We start from the raw sequence: 17,136 nt of genomic DNA on the forward strand, positions 1-17,136 counted from the left end.
TTTTTTTTTTCAAATTACGGTGCAAGTGTTAAGGAAAATGTATAGCTATAAAGATTAGGACAATTAATGGGCCTTCAAAGCAGACCATGGGTGACAAAATCTCAGGCACTGTCTTATTTCCAGGCTCCTGAGATTACTTAATATAAGGGGGTCTTGATATGAAGGAAGGATCAGGGGGATCTTGCTAAAGAAGGACTCGAAGCGCAAATCATCCAAGGTAACCATACTTGCGAGGCGTATTCAAATAAGGGACGGACAAATGCGATGTTGAAAGTAGGGGTTGGTAAATTTCTTTGACCAAATTTTTACTAATGAGCACGAAAATTTAGTTTTCGGTCACATAAAAGCCGAACAAAAGGAATGGGTAAGTTATGAAGAAAGCATTGACGTTGTGAAGTTCTTACATTTACTCTTAAAGTGGCAGTACAGTCCTGAATCCTGTGTTAACAAGGGCCTCGCATCACCCTCATCCAACCTCTCCATCTAACTCGGTCCCTAGACGGAATGTCACTTGTTGCGCACTTCAAATTTAGTGAGGTCATTTTGTACTTGTGCACGTCACCTAATCTACGGTCTTCTTCTACTGCGCTGGATTCGAAGACTTTCCATCCCTGAACATTGGTTTCCATGCGCTCTACGTGACCCCACCATCTTAGTCCCTGGACTTCTATGCCTCTGGGTAGGTTTGCGTCGCTGTACAGCCGTCTTCTCCTCACCTTCTATGCATACGGAAGTTCTTACTAACTTTCCTGAAAAAATAATTGACTCAAATTTGTGTATACTAGTTTTTTGAATAAAGTAATAATTTTGTGTCATCAGCATAAAATGAATCATGGGAGTATTTTTAAATCAACTCTATGTCCTTAATGGTGAGGATAAAAAGGAGAGGGCCTCAGTGAGTACCTTGTGGTACGTCAGAGGTAGTAAGAAAAGTTTAGGAGAGAGCGCATTATATACGAGGCTTTTTAGGTAATTCATTGCAAGAAAATCGGTTAAAAGCCAAGAGTTGAAAGCTTAGAGTAGGTTTAACTTTATGGGATATTTTTTTAAAAGCTCAAAAACGTAATATTTAACTCTTATGCTCATAATCAACTCACAAAAATAATTCATACAAAATATTTGCTAAATAGAATTCGTTTGTAGAGTCTTCGTTAATTTTTGCTATTTTGGAGATTTGGTAAATATTTGTATAGATTTGCACAAATATTTAATAAAAATTATAAATGAATATATTGCAGTAATATTTTATGCATAACGGTGATTCGTATTAATTATTATTAATTCATTTTAATTTATACACACCGGTCACATAGTAAAATGAAGGGAAACAATTTCCAATTTTGACATATGTATCTACTATAGAACAACTGTCAACAAACATATTCTCAACTTATTAAAAATCCGTCATATGATATTTTTCTCATATGCAATCAAACCATTATTTCGCTAAGTTCCTTTTTGAAATTTCGTTGTTGGCTAAATTGATAATAAAAACTGGACGATAATCAGTTCCACCAACATTTAGATAACACAAAAAAGCACGTTCGCAAATGTAACAGTTAAAAAACTACCTTGTTCTCTTTTTAGCTCGTGTGCTGCGCTGCGTTGCAAAATTCTTGTGCGGTGTCTTTTCAAAAAACGATACAATGGCTGCCGATCAAGTTCAATTTCAACAGCTATTAAATTCACTTTTATCTACAGATAATGATGTCCGACAACAAGCAGAGGTAATTAAAATTATTCCCCAATTATTCCAAATCATAATTTTTATGTTTTCCTTTAAAATCTCACTTCAAATAATGTAAAAAACCAAGTTGAAAAAACTCCAACTCTGGTTTTTCTTTTTATATCGTCCATTATTTGGGAGCTCACAACAACGTGTTTTCTTAATTATTTCACCTGTCAAAACTTTTTAATGCAGTCGTATCATGAAATTTTCTCCAACGCAAATCTGAGTAAAAAGTTGAAATCTATAAATAACTCTCGGAAAGTCGATGAGACAGAGGCCAATTAAATGGATTGCATTACATATTTATGTGGGTGGTTGGGTTTGGGTGCATTATGCTCCTCAAGCACTCAATCTCAGCCTCAACCTAATTTTTTTTTTTTGTTATTTGAAAACTCAACGAGTCCTTGGTTGTGTTTAGATATTATGTCCCTCTTGGTTGCAATTCAAAGCATTATATTCTTTTTCTCTTTTGTTTGAACCCGTTTTTAGGAAGCCTACAACAATCTGCCTAGAAATGTTAAAGTGACACACCTATTGGCCGCCTTGCACAATGGACAAATGGCTGAGGAAGCACGGCTGATGGCCGCTGTAGTTCTGCGAAGGCTCTTCACATCGGATTTCCTTGAGTTCTACAAAGAAGTAAGTACCCAATCTCACGCACACTAAAATTATCCTTGACATAATCACGAAAATAATTTCAACAAAAATTACCTATCTCATAGATACTAGCCATTCCACTTGTTGTTTGAATGAATGTTATTTTTATTTTTAGTTATTTATTTTATTCTTTAAGAATTATTTTAACAAATGATTTAGCATGATTTTTGAAAGACGACGATAAAAAAAGTACTTGACTATCGCATTAATTTGTTTGTATTTATTGCATTTGGTAGAATTTGCGTGTGCGACCTTGTACTTTGGAATTTTGCCTGTGTTGTCTTTGGGGAAAGTGGAAAAAGCAAGGAAAGAAATAAGATTAGCTTTAACTTAGTTTTTTCATTTTTTTTATTTTTTTAGTCAGTCATAGAGAAGCTCAAGAGAAAAAACAAGTGATTTGTATGAACTATGATTTTCTTTTGTTAATTTCTTTTTTTTTTTGATTAAATATGAGGAATGAGAATGATGGAAAATATTTTGAATATGAGTCATTCGGAACGGATACAGAACAGAATATAAAATTTAATTTAATTATTTGGGCATGGCACACACTACAGATTCAATGGGTTTCTCCACTTTATTTATTGATGTACTACCTACCTATGTATACGTTGTTGGTACCTACCACATGAAATGGATGCGACGTTGTTGTTGTCAACTTTACCATAATTATTATTATTTTAATCGGCTGTTTATTTCATGTGGTTTGAATCATGTTATTACTGTATTGTACTTTATTCTGTATTTCGTTATCTGGAAAGTATATTTTTAGGTTGGTTTATTGTCAATAAACTTTTGACAAGGTTCTTCTTTTTTATCAGCGTTGTCTTGCTTTTTAAGAAATTAAAATCTAGAAATGATGAACATAGCCGGTTGCTTGATTATGTACATGGGATAAACGCACTAGTACCTAGACACTGTTAGTAACTGAAAAATTTAACACTTATTTCTTTGAGATTAAAGAAAGCCATCATTATGAATAGCGAAGCGAATTTAAAAACTTTCGAATTCGATAACTTTGTATGAAATAAAATAAAATAAAATATAACTTTAATTAAATTTGCTTTAAATGTCAAAACATTATCGAACTTGGTTATCGATAAATTATTGACATAAAACCTCAATTTCAGTAATATTGAGTGATAATCCCATGCGTTCAGTTTAGTGTTTGTTTGTTGTTAAAATAATTGATAAAAGAAAAAGATACTATTTGCAAATAATATGTACAGTTACTATCAAAATTGAGCGTACACCAGCAAAACAAAAACTGTTTAACATTTTGTGTTAAATAAACAAAAGGAAAAACAACAACAACAATTAATACAAAATAATAAAAATTAAAAATACTAAAAAAATTCATCAAATGCATGGCACAAAATAAAGCGTACACTTGGAATTCAAAGCATACAAAAATGTTAATGAGTGGTCAAATTCGAATTTTAATATTTTGTAGGGCCATCTTTATGTATAATCATAGCTTATAGTCGCCGCGGTATTGATTCAACAATTTTGTAGTAAAAGACGGGGTTGTATTTTCCCCCAAATTCCGTGATCTTTGCTTTCAATTGACTTGTCTGTTGGGTTGCAATTCTGCAACCTTTGGTTTATTTTTTCCCACACATGATCGATGGGATTGAGATCCAATGACTGAGGTGCGGTCTTGTGCTGGTTCCTGCCATTATACAGCAACCATTCCATCATAAAAAACGATGTGTGTTTTGGATAGTTATCTTGTTGGAAGTAAAAGGTTGCTGATAAATTCAGTTTTTTTTAAGAACGTCCAAAAATGTCCACTTGTCCATGTTTGTTTCAATAAATCAAAAGTTCCCATTCCCTATTGCCACCATTGACCCCCAAAACATAACAGTTTCTCTCCCATGCTTAGCAGTGGCAAGCAAATTCTCTGTCTTGTACTGAGTATTGCGCTTTCTCAAAATAATTTAATTTTGGTCTCGGCCGAGAACAAAACATCGTTCCATCGAATTTAAGACGTTTTCGCTTATTAATTTTGGAAATAAGAGGCTTTTTTCCGAGCAACTCTGCCCTTAAAATCATTCTTCCTAAGAACGCGACAAACAGTTTCGGGTGAAACTAGTCTTTCTATAAGTGTCACCATTTCGGCCGCCAAGTTTGGTACACTCGTTTTGAGGTTCACTTCGAATTTTCTCTAAATTATTCGTTCGTCTTGCTGAGAAAGGTTTTTTTTTTCTGTCCTCTTCCAGGTTTGTTTGGGGTTGTACCTTCACACCGATATTTTTTATCCGTTGATGTGTTCTGCCGACGATTTCGCCAAAGATTACATAAAGATTTATTGTTTAAATGTATGTAGTTTTAAATTTAATTGTCTTGTAGCAATGTCAGTTTCTTTTCTCTGCCATTTCCACAAAATATGAGGAAGTGAATATTGAAATCAAAATTATTTCTGCAACGAACATTGGTTTCAAATTCAATTTAAAAAAAAAAAAACAAGTAAATATAGCAGTGCATTTTTTGAAAACTTGATTTAAGAAGCAATAAATACCAAAATGCTTGATTTTGTGCGATGAAATTTAGATGTTAGCAAGTAAGGTTGCAGAGGATAGGTAGGTCTTCTTAATAATAACATTATTAGTGTTTTAAGGACAATAATAAGTGCAGACACCCAGATACATAGATCTCTCTCGATTATGCCACCATCTTTTTAAAATATTCACCCGGGCAGAGTTTGGATACCCGATGAAATAAAAAAATGTCCCTCATTTGAATTCAATTCTTTGGATCTCTGAAGATGAAATCGTTCGCAAAGCTTCAGAACTTGACGTTTGTTATAGCCCCGGTAAAGATAGTGTACCTTCTTATATTAAAAAAAAAATGCGCATCGTATTTATACTATCCTCTTCATATTCTTTTTAATGAATCGCTCAATTTATCAATTAATTTAAAAAATTAGCGTCCCATTGCAAAACTGTCCCTCATCCCTAAGTTATTTGAATCCATTATTTGTAAATTAATAATTGAAAGTCTATAATTTGTGACAGTCACCATGTTTTTTTCTCAAAATAAGTCAACAGTTACAAACCTATTTTATTTCAGTTCTTTATGTTTAGATTCTTTTAAAAAACGGAAACAAGGCTTTTTATAAATTGTACCATAAAACATTAACTTCAAAACTTAAATCCCAAGGCTTTAACGATAAATTTGTCAGTTGGGTTCGTCGTACTTATATAATAGATCATACAGCGTAGTATTTAGGAATGAGCGGTCATCATATTTTTATACCAACTCTGGCGTACCACAAGGTAGCCACTTACTACCTTTACTTTTTATTTCGTACGTTAGCGACTTACCTTCTATTATAAAACACTCATCTGTTTTAATTTACGCTGATGACATTCAAATTTTCAAACGTATCGACTCACTTGACTGACGACTGTTTACTCCTACAAGAAGATCTTAATAGTTTTCGCGAATGGTGTTTTATAAATAGGCTTTTACTTAACATAGACAAATGTAAATCAATGTGTTTTACACACAAACAAAATGTTTTGACTTTCAATTATCAATGAAGACACTTCTTATTTGACTAAATTCTCTACTTTCTCTGACCTATTATTGACTATATTATTAAAAAAGCAAATAAGACACTCGGATTTATAAAACGGATTTCACATGATATTCGCGACCCTTATATTTTTAAACTTCTTTATATTATATAATTTGTAAGACCAGTATGGAATATGCCTGCATAATGTGGGCTCCTTTTTATTCAGTCCATATAAACAGAAAAGAAGGAGTACAAACAAGATTCATGCTTCTGCCTCCGTTTCTTTCCATGGTCCAATAGGCTCGAACTTCCACCCTACAATCATAGGCTAGTGCTCATAAATCCTCCATCGCTTTCTAAACACGGAGATTACATTCAGCTGTGCTTTATTACAAAATTAGTCAATAGGTTGTTCATATCACCATCAATTTTGGAACAATTAAACTTTATTTATAGCCGTTCGAGTATTAGTAGACAAGTTCTTTAACATACGTCCTATATCAAGAATTTTGGTAAAAACAGTCCCCTTACCCAATTGATTTCAGTTTACAACAAGTATTACTTTTTGTATATTCCGTATGCGATGATTTAAAAAGTAAAACATTTAAAGTACATTTTTTCAACATTTCAGTTTACCTTTTTTTTCTGCAAATTGCTTAAAGCATGTTAAATCTATAAATCTAAGAATAAATGTGATATTATCCTTAAGTTGTAACGTTAGTTTGTTTGAACTTCGTTCAAAAGAATTTGAAATAGTTGGTTGGAAAAGTCCAAAATCAAAATTATTTCATAAACCTGGGAAAACGATATTAATCTTTTGTAGAAAATTTATAAATCTTGAGTACCAACAAATGTTCTGGGAGTTCCAAGGGATTAGAAATATCCCGAATGCTCCTTCTTAATCTACCCATCTTTTTCTTTTCTTCCCCTTTTCCGTCATAATCGTTCTTTTAAAAACAAATCAATGTTGCTTAAAATTATTATTGTTTTTTTTTTAACAAATAAATTGGAAGATAAAAACACAATCTCAGAAATATAATACCAATTGAAAGCCATTATTTGACGTTTCACACCATTGATATTTGAAGTGAATGGCTAAGCTCGCTAACGATAATACTATCAAAAAAATTAAGAGAACGTTCGCTTCGCTACTCTTAATGAGGGCATAACTGATAAATTACTCATAAATAGTCTAAATAACAAAAATGCATTCTCCTATGATAATAACCGTGTTGGAAAATAAATAGAAACAAGTGTCCTAATTAATTTTAAAAAGCAATTAATCCGTTTGTCGTTAGTCTTAATATATTTTATACTCAATTGTTTTGTGAAAACAACTTTTTGTTTTCACTTAATGGTAAAAAGTTTATATAATGATTAAATAAACTTCAATGATAGAAACAAGCTACTTTAACTGTCATTCTAACGTAAGGATCAGTCAGATGTTTTATTTTCGATACAAAGCAACAAAAATTATCTTTAATTTGAAAAAATATGGGCCGTTTTACATTTTACTCATTTTAAATGCTTAGAGAAGGAAAAACTAAGTAAATCTGGAAAAATTGAGAAAAATTGCTAAAACCTAAAACTGTTTGTCCAAAAGAAGAAACGACCCAACTTTCCATTAGCGCAGCAATTTTAGAGCGAGGAAACATTTAATGTTTTAAAGGTAAAAATATGCAAGAAGAAACTATTTCTTTCTTCGAGAGAACTCAAAAATAAATTAAATGAAATGATAGAAAAATAAGAAACCGACTTATAGAAACAAGTCTTCCTGGTAGAAGTGAAGTCCCAGAAAATATCAATTTGTATGGTTGCGATGGAAAAATTTATGTGAGAAGGCCAAAAAACAAACATTTAAACCCAAATACAAAAAAAAGACATTGAAACACTGGGAATATAATAATTTGCGGGCGCTTTTCTGCCTTTGTCGTAGGTCCAATATTTTGGATAAAAGATAAGATGTTAGCTATGGATTATGTTCACATCTTAAATTTAGTCATGCTTCTCAGCATTCGTACAAATTGGCTAAAAAATACTTAAACAAAACAAAATAAATGTTATACAATAACCATTAAAATCCCCGACCTAAACCCAATTGAGCACTTATAGGGTATCCTAAAGCGGAAAATCAAAGATTTCGAAGCCATAAATAAAGATGATTCGTGGTCAAAAATTTAAAGGGAATGGTATTTGGTAAATTCGATTAGGCTAAGAGTAACTGCTTCTACTCTTCGCCTATTTGAATTAACCAAGCACAATTACCTTAAATATTAAAAATAAGTGCCACTAAAAAATACAGTAACAATTTGAAATACTTTAACCGTTAAGTTACCTTCTTGCTACAGAAAGAGTATTGAATGAAACAATGGCTCTTGCGCGACAAATTCAATGGCCGTGTTATCTCACGTGCTGGCGATGTCAATTTGTTACAAATGATGATTTTTGTAAAAATAGTATTATGATACTGAGATTTGCTCTAGCTTATAAGATATTGTATCTTACAGAGTATTATAGTTATACAATAAATATATGAAATGAAATGATCATATAATTTGACACTATTTGATTTGAAAAAAGGGTGTACGTCGTTAGATCAGCAATAATTTTAGAACTAAAAGATGTAATAATTCGGCACATTAAAGGCCATAGAACCACAATTATGCCTCAGCGTCATCGAAAATTTGGATCATCTGGTCGAGGTGTGCCGCCGAGGTGAGATCGTCCATTTGGACGTTATTTTCTTCCATACATAATTGAACCATACCAATATTATCATAATAAAAAGAAATGTGAATAATTTCTTAAATAAATTTGTGTTTTATTTAAAATCAACATCGGCCCTTAAAATGTAAACACCCTTTATTAAAAAAAAATGTTGCATTTAAGCAATTAATTATTAAAAATCTATCTATTTCGTTTTTATTTTCCACCTCTTTACAAATACATTTTTATGTTTATTATTAAAAAGAATGAGGACGAAGCTTGTCCCTATTATTTTTTCATCACTGTTGTTATATTTCTACCAATACTTTTCGCGCCTAATTTCGTTCGTATTGTAAGGTAAACAAAATCGTTCTTCAGTCTCTTTTCTCTCCTTTTCCTAATGCTCATCCTCACTTTGTCTTGGCATAATAAAGATATCAAAAATCCCCTTGAGTGTTCGCTTGATGGCTTTTTGCTCCGAACCCTAGTTGAGGTAATTTTATTTGTTAACGCAGCCGAAGAGATGAATATGTGCCGCGTCATAAAAGTTGAATTATTTTGCCAAAATTCGTCCAAAAATGCTTTTCAAAAAACGGACTGTTTTAACTCACTTTCTTCGTAAAGCAATAAGCGACTCAATTTGTTCTTGGGAAACAGTTGTCAATGTCAAAATGAATAACCTTCAAATAAAAAAAGTTAAAGATGTACAATTTTGGAAACACAAATTTGCACTGACTAAAAAACTTATTAAATTATAAATTTAATTTTAATATATCTAGTTTTTAAATGTTATGATTTTTGATCAAGGCGAAACATCGTCGCATCACATTATAAAGAAAAATCTTAAATCTATCACATCCAAATAACTCATTTAATTGCCATACTGAAATATCTAACAAAAAACCTAAACAAAGCAGAACAAAGTTAACAATGTTTATAATCTTACAACTCGTTACTTTGATAAGATAAGGCTAACCGTTAATATTGATTATATTATGATTTAGTTTAAATTAAATTATTAGAAAACTTTATTTTTATGGTATAAGAATCCTTTATTGTAGAGATAAGTAAAGATTTGATTTTATATTATAATAAAGGTATTTGTATTTTCTTTAAAGTTTGTTACAAATATACACAAGTAGTATATTTAACAACTTTGTTTTGCAAACAATTTAGTGATCAGTAAATATTAAATTATGTTGTTAAATCACTTAACCACTTAAACAATTTTATTTGTAAACAAGATTTCTAGGCCTCTAACAGTATTGTTAAAATAAACCTCAACGGTTAAGTTACAATAAATTGCTACTTTAAAAAATCGATTCATTTAGCTTGTCCTGTTCCATTAAAAATTAAATAATTTTGACTCCAATTTTTGTTTGTCTATTCGGTGGAAATCTTCAAAAGACTCAATAGTAGTCTGGGACTGTTATTCGCACTAAAATCACCGGTTAATCAAGACCAATCTATTAAATATCGACAAATGATTTTTCTTTCTTAACTAAAAATTCACATTAGGGAAATTTTATAGTTAAAGCCTTTCGATGAAGAATGGGTTAAATTTCGAGATATAAGGACTTAAAGTATTTTTTTAAAATAAAATTGAATAAACTAATAAAACAAGAAAAATGGTAGCTTTTTAACAACGTTACTTTTGTTTCATTACAGTAGTTGGTTTTATTTAACTCTTTCTTGCAAAGCTAATTATTATTTTGAATTTTTAAGAATACCAAAGGGGTTAAGTAACAAAATTATTTTTTTTTTTTCTTTTTATTTTGAAAAGTTGTTTTCTGTTCGCATTGTTCCGAAAGCTTTTTCATAAAACCAGTGGTGTTTTCATGCTATGAATGTTATTTGTTCCTTTTATTTCTTTATTTTCTCAACAGAAAGCCGCTTTATCTTTTTTCTCGGATGAAAAAGTCTTGGTTTTTGTCTAGAACTATTCGAATATTTTTTGAATAAATCATCTTCCTCGTAACATTCCTTATAAAACCAACTTCAGGAAACTTGTGGTCAAACAATTCAATATCAATATCTACCAACACTGGTTTAAAAAGCTGACGCACATTTCATGTTCTGTTTCACTGTCAAACACCTTCAGTTTGGTCTATAATTTAAGAAAGATCATCGCGCGTTTCTTGCATTTTATGGTCAGTTAATCCAGAAAAAGTCACAGTTTGGTGCAGGCTGGTGGCATCGTTGCACCGTACTTCTTCAAAGATGATGCGAATCGTAACGTTACTCTGAATAGTGAGCGCTACCGTGAGATGATATCCAATTTTTTTTTACCAAAATGCAAGAGCTTGACTTGAAGGTACCACATGCCACTCCTTTAGACTATTTTTTGTGGCGTTATATTAAAGGTCATGTTTATACAGACAAACCTGCTTCAATTGACGCATTGGAAGACAGTGGCCTAGTCAATGATTAAGCTTCGGTTCCCATCGATCACCGAAATCAAGCATCAGTGAACGTGGTTAGTAGACAGATGGGAGACCGTCTCGAAATCTTACATAGTCTAGTCGCTCAAGGTGCTGTGTTCTCTACTCTGTATATGCTGAGTAGTGTGTATTGTAATGACGCATATTCGTGAGATATAAGCCTTAATGTTAGAAAGAGTATGTTAAAATTGGACTAAGCGGATGGACAATTTGAAGCGCAGTCAAGGTCAATATTTGCATGAAATAATCTTCAAACATTAAATTATATGAACCGTAATATCGATTCAAATATAGATTTCATGCATTATGTGTTTTTTTAACTTTCCTATAGCTTTTAAAAAATCACCCTTTATTCCGTCAAAATATGGACTTGGCACAATAAAAAGAAGTTTTTTTTCCATTGCAAGAATCGGTCCATGAGATCAGATGTTAAGCCTTTGCAATCTATTAGGAACAAATAATTCAGTATCATGCAGTAGGGCACTTGGTCGTATGGTACTCTAGGAGTTGGTTTGTTAAAAATGATTTTATTATTTTGTAGTATTGCAAAAGAAGGTCCCAATGAAGTTTGTACTCAAGTCCCAAGTGCCAATCCTTTTCAAAGCCTTGAATAATATATAAGAATATACCAAGTACCTTTTCCACCTCATCTTTAATCCGATTACTATGTTCTATCGTAAGAATGTTTCTAAATTCATGGTTGATGGTTCAGAATTAGTCTTGTTTCTTGGCTGGTTCTATGTATGGAGTCTTTTCAAAAATGTACTTAGTGAATTATTTTTGAACTTTCTGAATCTTATTTTGAGTTTTTTATTTAAACGGATAAAGACTATCATATCATCTAGAAACCTTTAAGCTTGCCATTTCCTTCTGGCTCTTTTTTTCTGAATCTGACGAACTTGTACAAAATGGAATACCTTTACCTTTGATAAGCAACACAACCCCTAGCTACTTGTAAACTTATGGTAAAGTATAATACCATAAAGAAATCAAACCATAGATGGTCTAATACAACTACTTGTCGTCAACCAAAATTATTTGGCCAATGCTTGATGCTAAACGCTCTAAGCAATTAATTTCGGTTGGTAGATTGTTCATTAGCTCTGTTAAAGGAATCCTTCGACTTGGAGTTCCTGCAAACGATTTTTGCAGAAGTTGCATGGATGAAGAAGAAGAGGGGGCAGTGTCTCTCTTTCTATGTTCTGCCCTGTCACCAAAAACGAAAACTCCAACATGGATACTTTACTATAGTGATCTAAGAAATTGCGAAATCTATTGTCTCAAACGCTTCATAGCTAGATCTTATTGGTTCAACAAGTAAGGTAGATTTTAAGATTTATGTGGTATCACAAAGGACCAACTATTGCTCTAAGTGTGGTGATTTTTCCCGCAAACAGCCACCTCAACCTATACTAACCTAACCTAACCTTCTCTTTTCCAAATCAACATATTTCTCTAAAGTTCGAAATAGTTCAAGTAAGGTTTATAAAACTTCGAAACGAACTTCATTACGTGCTCTTATCATTTAATAAACTCGGTAATTTAATTAAGCGTTTTATAGTTTTTCAATACCAATATTTATTTTTTAATGGCTCTTTATTTTATTCCTTCTGTAGCTACCACAAGAAGCTCAAGGACAATTGTTGCAGCAAATACTTCTCGCAGTACAACAAGACGTATCAGCTAATTTACGTCGCAAGATTTGTGAAGTAGTTGCAGAAGCTGCCCGAAATTTGATCGACGATGACGGAAACAACCAATGGCCTGATTTCCTTCAATTTTTGTTCCAATGTGCAAACTCTCCCAATGCTCAACTTCAAGAATCAGCCTTGAGGATCTTTGCATCAGTGCCCGCAATATTCGGCAATCAAGAAACACAATACTTGGATTTGATTAAACAAATGTTGCAAAAGAGTCTTGAACCAACAGCCGATACAGAGGTGCGTTTCCAAGCCGTACGCGCTATTGGAGCATTCATTTTACATCACGACAAAGATACGACTGTACTCAAGCACTTCAATGATCTGCTTCCACGTATGATTATGATAACCGTTGAAAGTATCGAACAACAGGACGATCAGAGTTTGTTGAAACTTCTCATCGATCTGACTGAAAACTGTCCTAAGTTCTTAAGACCTCAGTTGGAAGTTATCTTTGAAATGTGCATGAAGGTATTCAGCAGCCAAGATGTTGAAGACGCATGGAGACATTTGGTGCTTGAAGTGATGGTTTCGATGGCCGAAAATGCTCCCGCCATGGTTCGTAAGCGTGCCGAAAAATACGTGGTCGCCTTAATACCCCTGGTGCTACAGATGATGACCGATGATTTGGACGATAATGAAGATTGGGCAGTGTCCGACGAGGTAACAGAAAATGACAACAGTGACAACAACATCATCGCTGAGTCATCTTTGGATCGTTTGGCATGTGGTTTGGGCGGAAAGACAGTGCTGCCACATGTAATCAATGCTATTCCCGCTATGTTGAGCTCTCCCGATTGGAAGCAAAGACATGGTGCCTTAATGGCTATTTCTGCCATAGGTGAGGGTTGTCACAAGCAAATGGAAGCCATGCTTGACAACATCATGTCTGGAGTGCTAAACTTCTTGCGTGATCCCCATCCTCGAGTGCGTCATGCAGCTTGTAACGCTGTTGGCCAAATGGCCACAGACTTTGCTCCCATCTTTGAAAAGAAATTTCACGCCCAAGTTATTCCCGGACTTCTCAGCTTGTTGGATGACGTTGAAAATCCACGAGTTCAAGCTCATGCTGGAGCTGCTTTGGTAAATTTCAGCGAGGACTGTCCTAAGAACATTCTGACAGGTTACTTAGACGGAATCATGTCTAAGTTGGAAACAATTTTGAATGCTAAATTCAAGGAGCTTGTTGAGAAGGGAAACAAATTAGTTTTGGAACAGGTAGTCACGACCATTGCCTCAGTGGCCGACACATGCGAGAAAGAGTTCGTCACGTACTACGATCGTCTGATGCCGTGCCTCAAGTACATCATTCAGAATGCTAATGACGAAAAGTTGCGCATGTTACGCGGTAAGACAATCGAGTGCGTGAGTCTCATTGGTTTGGCCGTTGGACGCGAGAAGTTCTTATCTGACGCCAGTGAAGTCATGGATATGTTGCTTAAAACTCACACCGAAGGCGATTTGTCAGACGATGATCCACAGACTTCTTATTTGATTTCGGCCTGGGCTCGTATGTGTAAGATCTTAGGCAAGCAATTCGAGCAGTATCTACCCTTGGTTATGGGCCCTGTAATGCGTACAGCTGCAATGAAACCCGAAGTAGCTATGCTGGACAATGATGAAGTTGAGGATATTGAAGGAGATGTCGACTGGTCATTCATAAATCTTGGAGAACAACAAAACTTTGCCATTCGCACGGCTGGTATGGAAGATAAGGCATCAGCTTGTGAAATGTTGGTGTGCTATGCTCGTGAATTAAAAGAAGGATTCGCCGATTACGCCGAAGAAGTAGTAAGGCTAATGGTTCCAATGTTGAAGTTCTACTTCCACGATGGAGTTCGTTCAGCTGCTGCTGAATCTCTTCCTTATCTATTGGATTGCGCAAAGATCAAGGGACCACAATATCTTGAAGGTATGTGGTTGTACATTTGTCCAGAACTTCTGAAGGCCATTGGTACAGAACCCGAAGCCGAGGTACAGTCAGAGTTGTTGCAGTCTTTGGCCAAGAGCATTGAGACCTTGGGACCAAACTGTTTATCCGACGAATGCATGAAACAGGTACTTGAAATCATCACAAAGTACATGGGTGAGCATTTTGAACGTGCCGACAAACGTATTCAAGCACGAAATGAGGAGGACTACGACGATGGTGTTGAGGAGGCTTTAGCCGATGAAGATGAAGCTGACACTTATTTACTGTCGAAAATTGTTGACATTATTCACTCATTGTTCTTGACCAACAAGACTAATTTCCTTCCTTACTTCGATACTGTTGTGCCGCAATTTGTTAAACTTCTTGAACCAGCTAGATCTTGGTCTGATAGGCAATGGGGTCTTTGTATATTTGATGATGTTATCGGTAAGAATATTAATAGGTATAAGTTTTCCACAAACATTACTAATTTGATTTATTAAATAGAATATTGTGGTCCAAGTTGCATACAATATCAGCAGATATTTACAGCACCACTTTTGCAGTATGTTTGTGATAAGAGTCCCGAAGTTAGGCAAGCCGCAGCTTATGGATGTGGTGTCTTAGGACAGGTTTGTTTTTAGCGTTGATGTAATGATAAAATGTGTGTTGTTATACCAAAACCTTTGTTCTAATTTTAGTTTGCTGGTGAACAATTCGCCTTAACATGCGCTCAAGCGATTCCCATTTTGGTGCAAGTAATTCAAGATCCAAAGAGTCGCGAACCAGAAAATGTGAATCCAACGGAAAATGCTATTTCAGCAGTAACAAAAATTTTGAAATACAATCCATCTGCATTGCCTAATATTGATGAGATTATTAATGCATGGTAAGTTTTAAAAAGTTCAAAATGTCCTCAAAGTCGTGCCGAGGAGGAGTATTTTTTAACTGTTAAGATTCTAAGCTTCAAATTTCTCATTCCATTTATTTAATTTATACTCTCAATTAAAGGTATTCATGGTTGCCTGTTATCGAAGATGAAGATGAAGCGCCCCATATTTACGGCTACTTGTGCGATCTTATCCAAGCCAACCATCCAATTATCCTTGGTGCAAACAATTCCAATCTTCCGCGCATCGTTTCCATAATTGCACAAGCATTCAAAGCTGGTGTGGTGAAACCACTCAGTGAGGAAGGCAGTCGCATGATTGGCATTGTCAAACAATTGGAATCGAATCCGGATGTATTTCAAGCATGTGTCAGCATTCTAACACCCGAACTTAAGCAAGGGCTCGAGGAGGCATACAGAGAATTCACAAATCCTCCTCCCCCAACAGTATAATTCACAGTTGCAACAGAGTTTCACATTGAGTCTGTGACTTGAGGGAAAGAAGATATAATTCAATTCTAACAATTTTTTATATAATATTATGTTTTCTATTTAATATGTTTACTAATAATATTTTTTTTTTACAAATACCATACTCTTAAAAAAATTTTAATTCAAAAAACAATTGGATAAGAAAAACAAAACCTAAAGATCAATTTTTCATTCATTTGTTCTTTATTTGGTTTCATTTAAATCTTTAAAATTATATAAATAAATATATATGTGTTAAAATATGTATTTAAGTTTACGGGTGTTCTGTTCATTTATTGAAAAATGAAGATAGCAGCTTTTAAAAAACATCCACCGCGTTGGCATTTACATGTGTAAAAAGAAAATTATTGTGAAAAGAAACTTCTCTTTTTGAAAAAAAAAAAAATATTTTCATCATAATTTTATTATTATTACTTTTGAAGAATTTTGTTAACAATTTATTTAAGCTAAAATCGAAAGAAAATTTATATTCGTTGATACATAATTGTTTAGTGATATATACAATTTCATAGACCATAATTTTTGGTTCATTTAACAATGATAAACAAAAACAAAAAGAATCTTTAAAGAAGAAAATTGCAGAATATGTGAAATTTCTACAAGTTATGTTAAGAACAACAACAACTGTAACTGATGAATAAACTGAAAAATTTAATTTCGTTGTTTATTTTAATATAAGTTCCTTGCCGCGAATCCCATAATTAAGCCCCTGCTATCCATTTGGTGAACTACATTCATGCCTATCACAAGATCCCTTCGGAGAAATCCCCGAATGAAAAATTCCGCTACGAATCACGAAAAAAAGCAATCAGAAGATCCGAAGGGATTTGAAAAAAGCATTGCCTGATTGAAGAAAATCAGCGTCCATTTTCGAAATCAGCTGTTTTATGTCGAAAAAAGTAATCAACTCACCAGAAACTAAAATACCTAAAGTAAAAAAAAAATCCCTCAAATTTCCCTAAAATCATTTTTTAACCTTTTTTTTATTTTCGAAAAAATTGAGTTTTGCGCACTTTTTTCGACTAGAATAGGTTCTTAGGACTTATCGTAATGCAGCAAATACAATAAGAGAAAATATAAAAAATAC

The 17,136-nt window shown here is 33.5% G+C and overlaps 1 protein-coding gene across 1 annotated transcript; it reads left to right on the forward strand.

Annotated features, from left to right (window-relative positions):
* Positions 1 to 1,566: 1,566 nt before the first annotated feature.
* On the forward strand, positions 1,567 to 16,704 carry LOC129952739 (importin-5). Its single transcript, XM_056065548.1, has 6 exons — positions 1,567 to 1,727; positions 2,219 to 2,368; positions 12,673 to 15,115; positions 15,176 to 15,300; positions 15,370 to 15,557; positions 15,680 to 16,704. Exons 1-6 carry the CDS (start codon positions 1,647 to 1,649, stop codon positions 16,008 to 16,010), a joined length of 3,318 nt encoding a protein of 1,105 aa, XP_055921523.1. The 5' UTR covers positions 1,567 to 1,646; the 3' UTR covers positions 16,011 to 16,704.
* Positions 16,705 to 17,136: the final 432 nt, after the last annotated feature.

This window comes from Eupeodes corollae, chromosome 1 (genome assembly GCF_945859685.1).
Source record: "Eupeodes corollae chromosome 1, idEupCoro1.1, whole genome shotgun sequence".
NCBI lineage: Eukaryota > Metazoa > Arthropoda > Insecta > Diptera > Syrphidae > Eupeodes > Eupeodes corollae.

What these genes read in the sequence shown, in the direction of transcription:
- LOC129952739 (XM_056065548.1), top strand. Translation starts at nt 1,647, where the DNA reads ATGGCTGCCGATCAAGTTCAATTTCAACAGCTATTAAATTCACTTTTA. An exon ending in GATGTGGTGTCTTAGGACAG is followed by an intron (nt 15,301 to 15,369) that starts GTTTGTTTTTAG and finishes TTCTAATTTTAG; the next exon opens with TTTGCTGGTGAACAATTCGC. An exon ending in GATGAGATTATTAATGCATG is followed by an intron (nt 15,558 to 15,679) that starts GTAAGTTTTAAA and finishes TCTCAATTAAAG; the next exon opens with GTATTCATGGTTGCCTGTTA.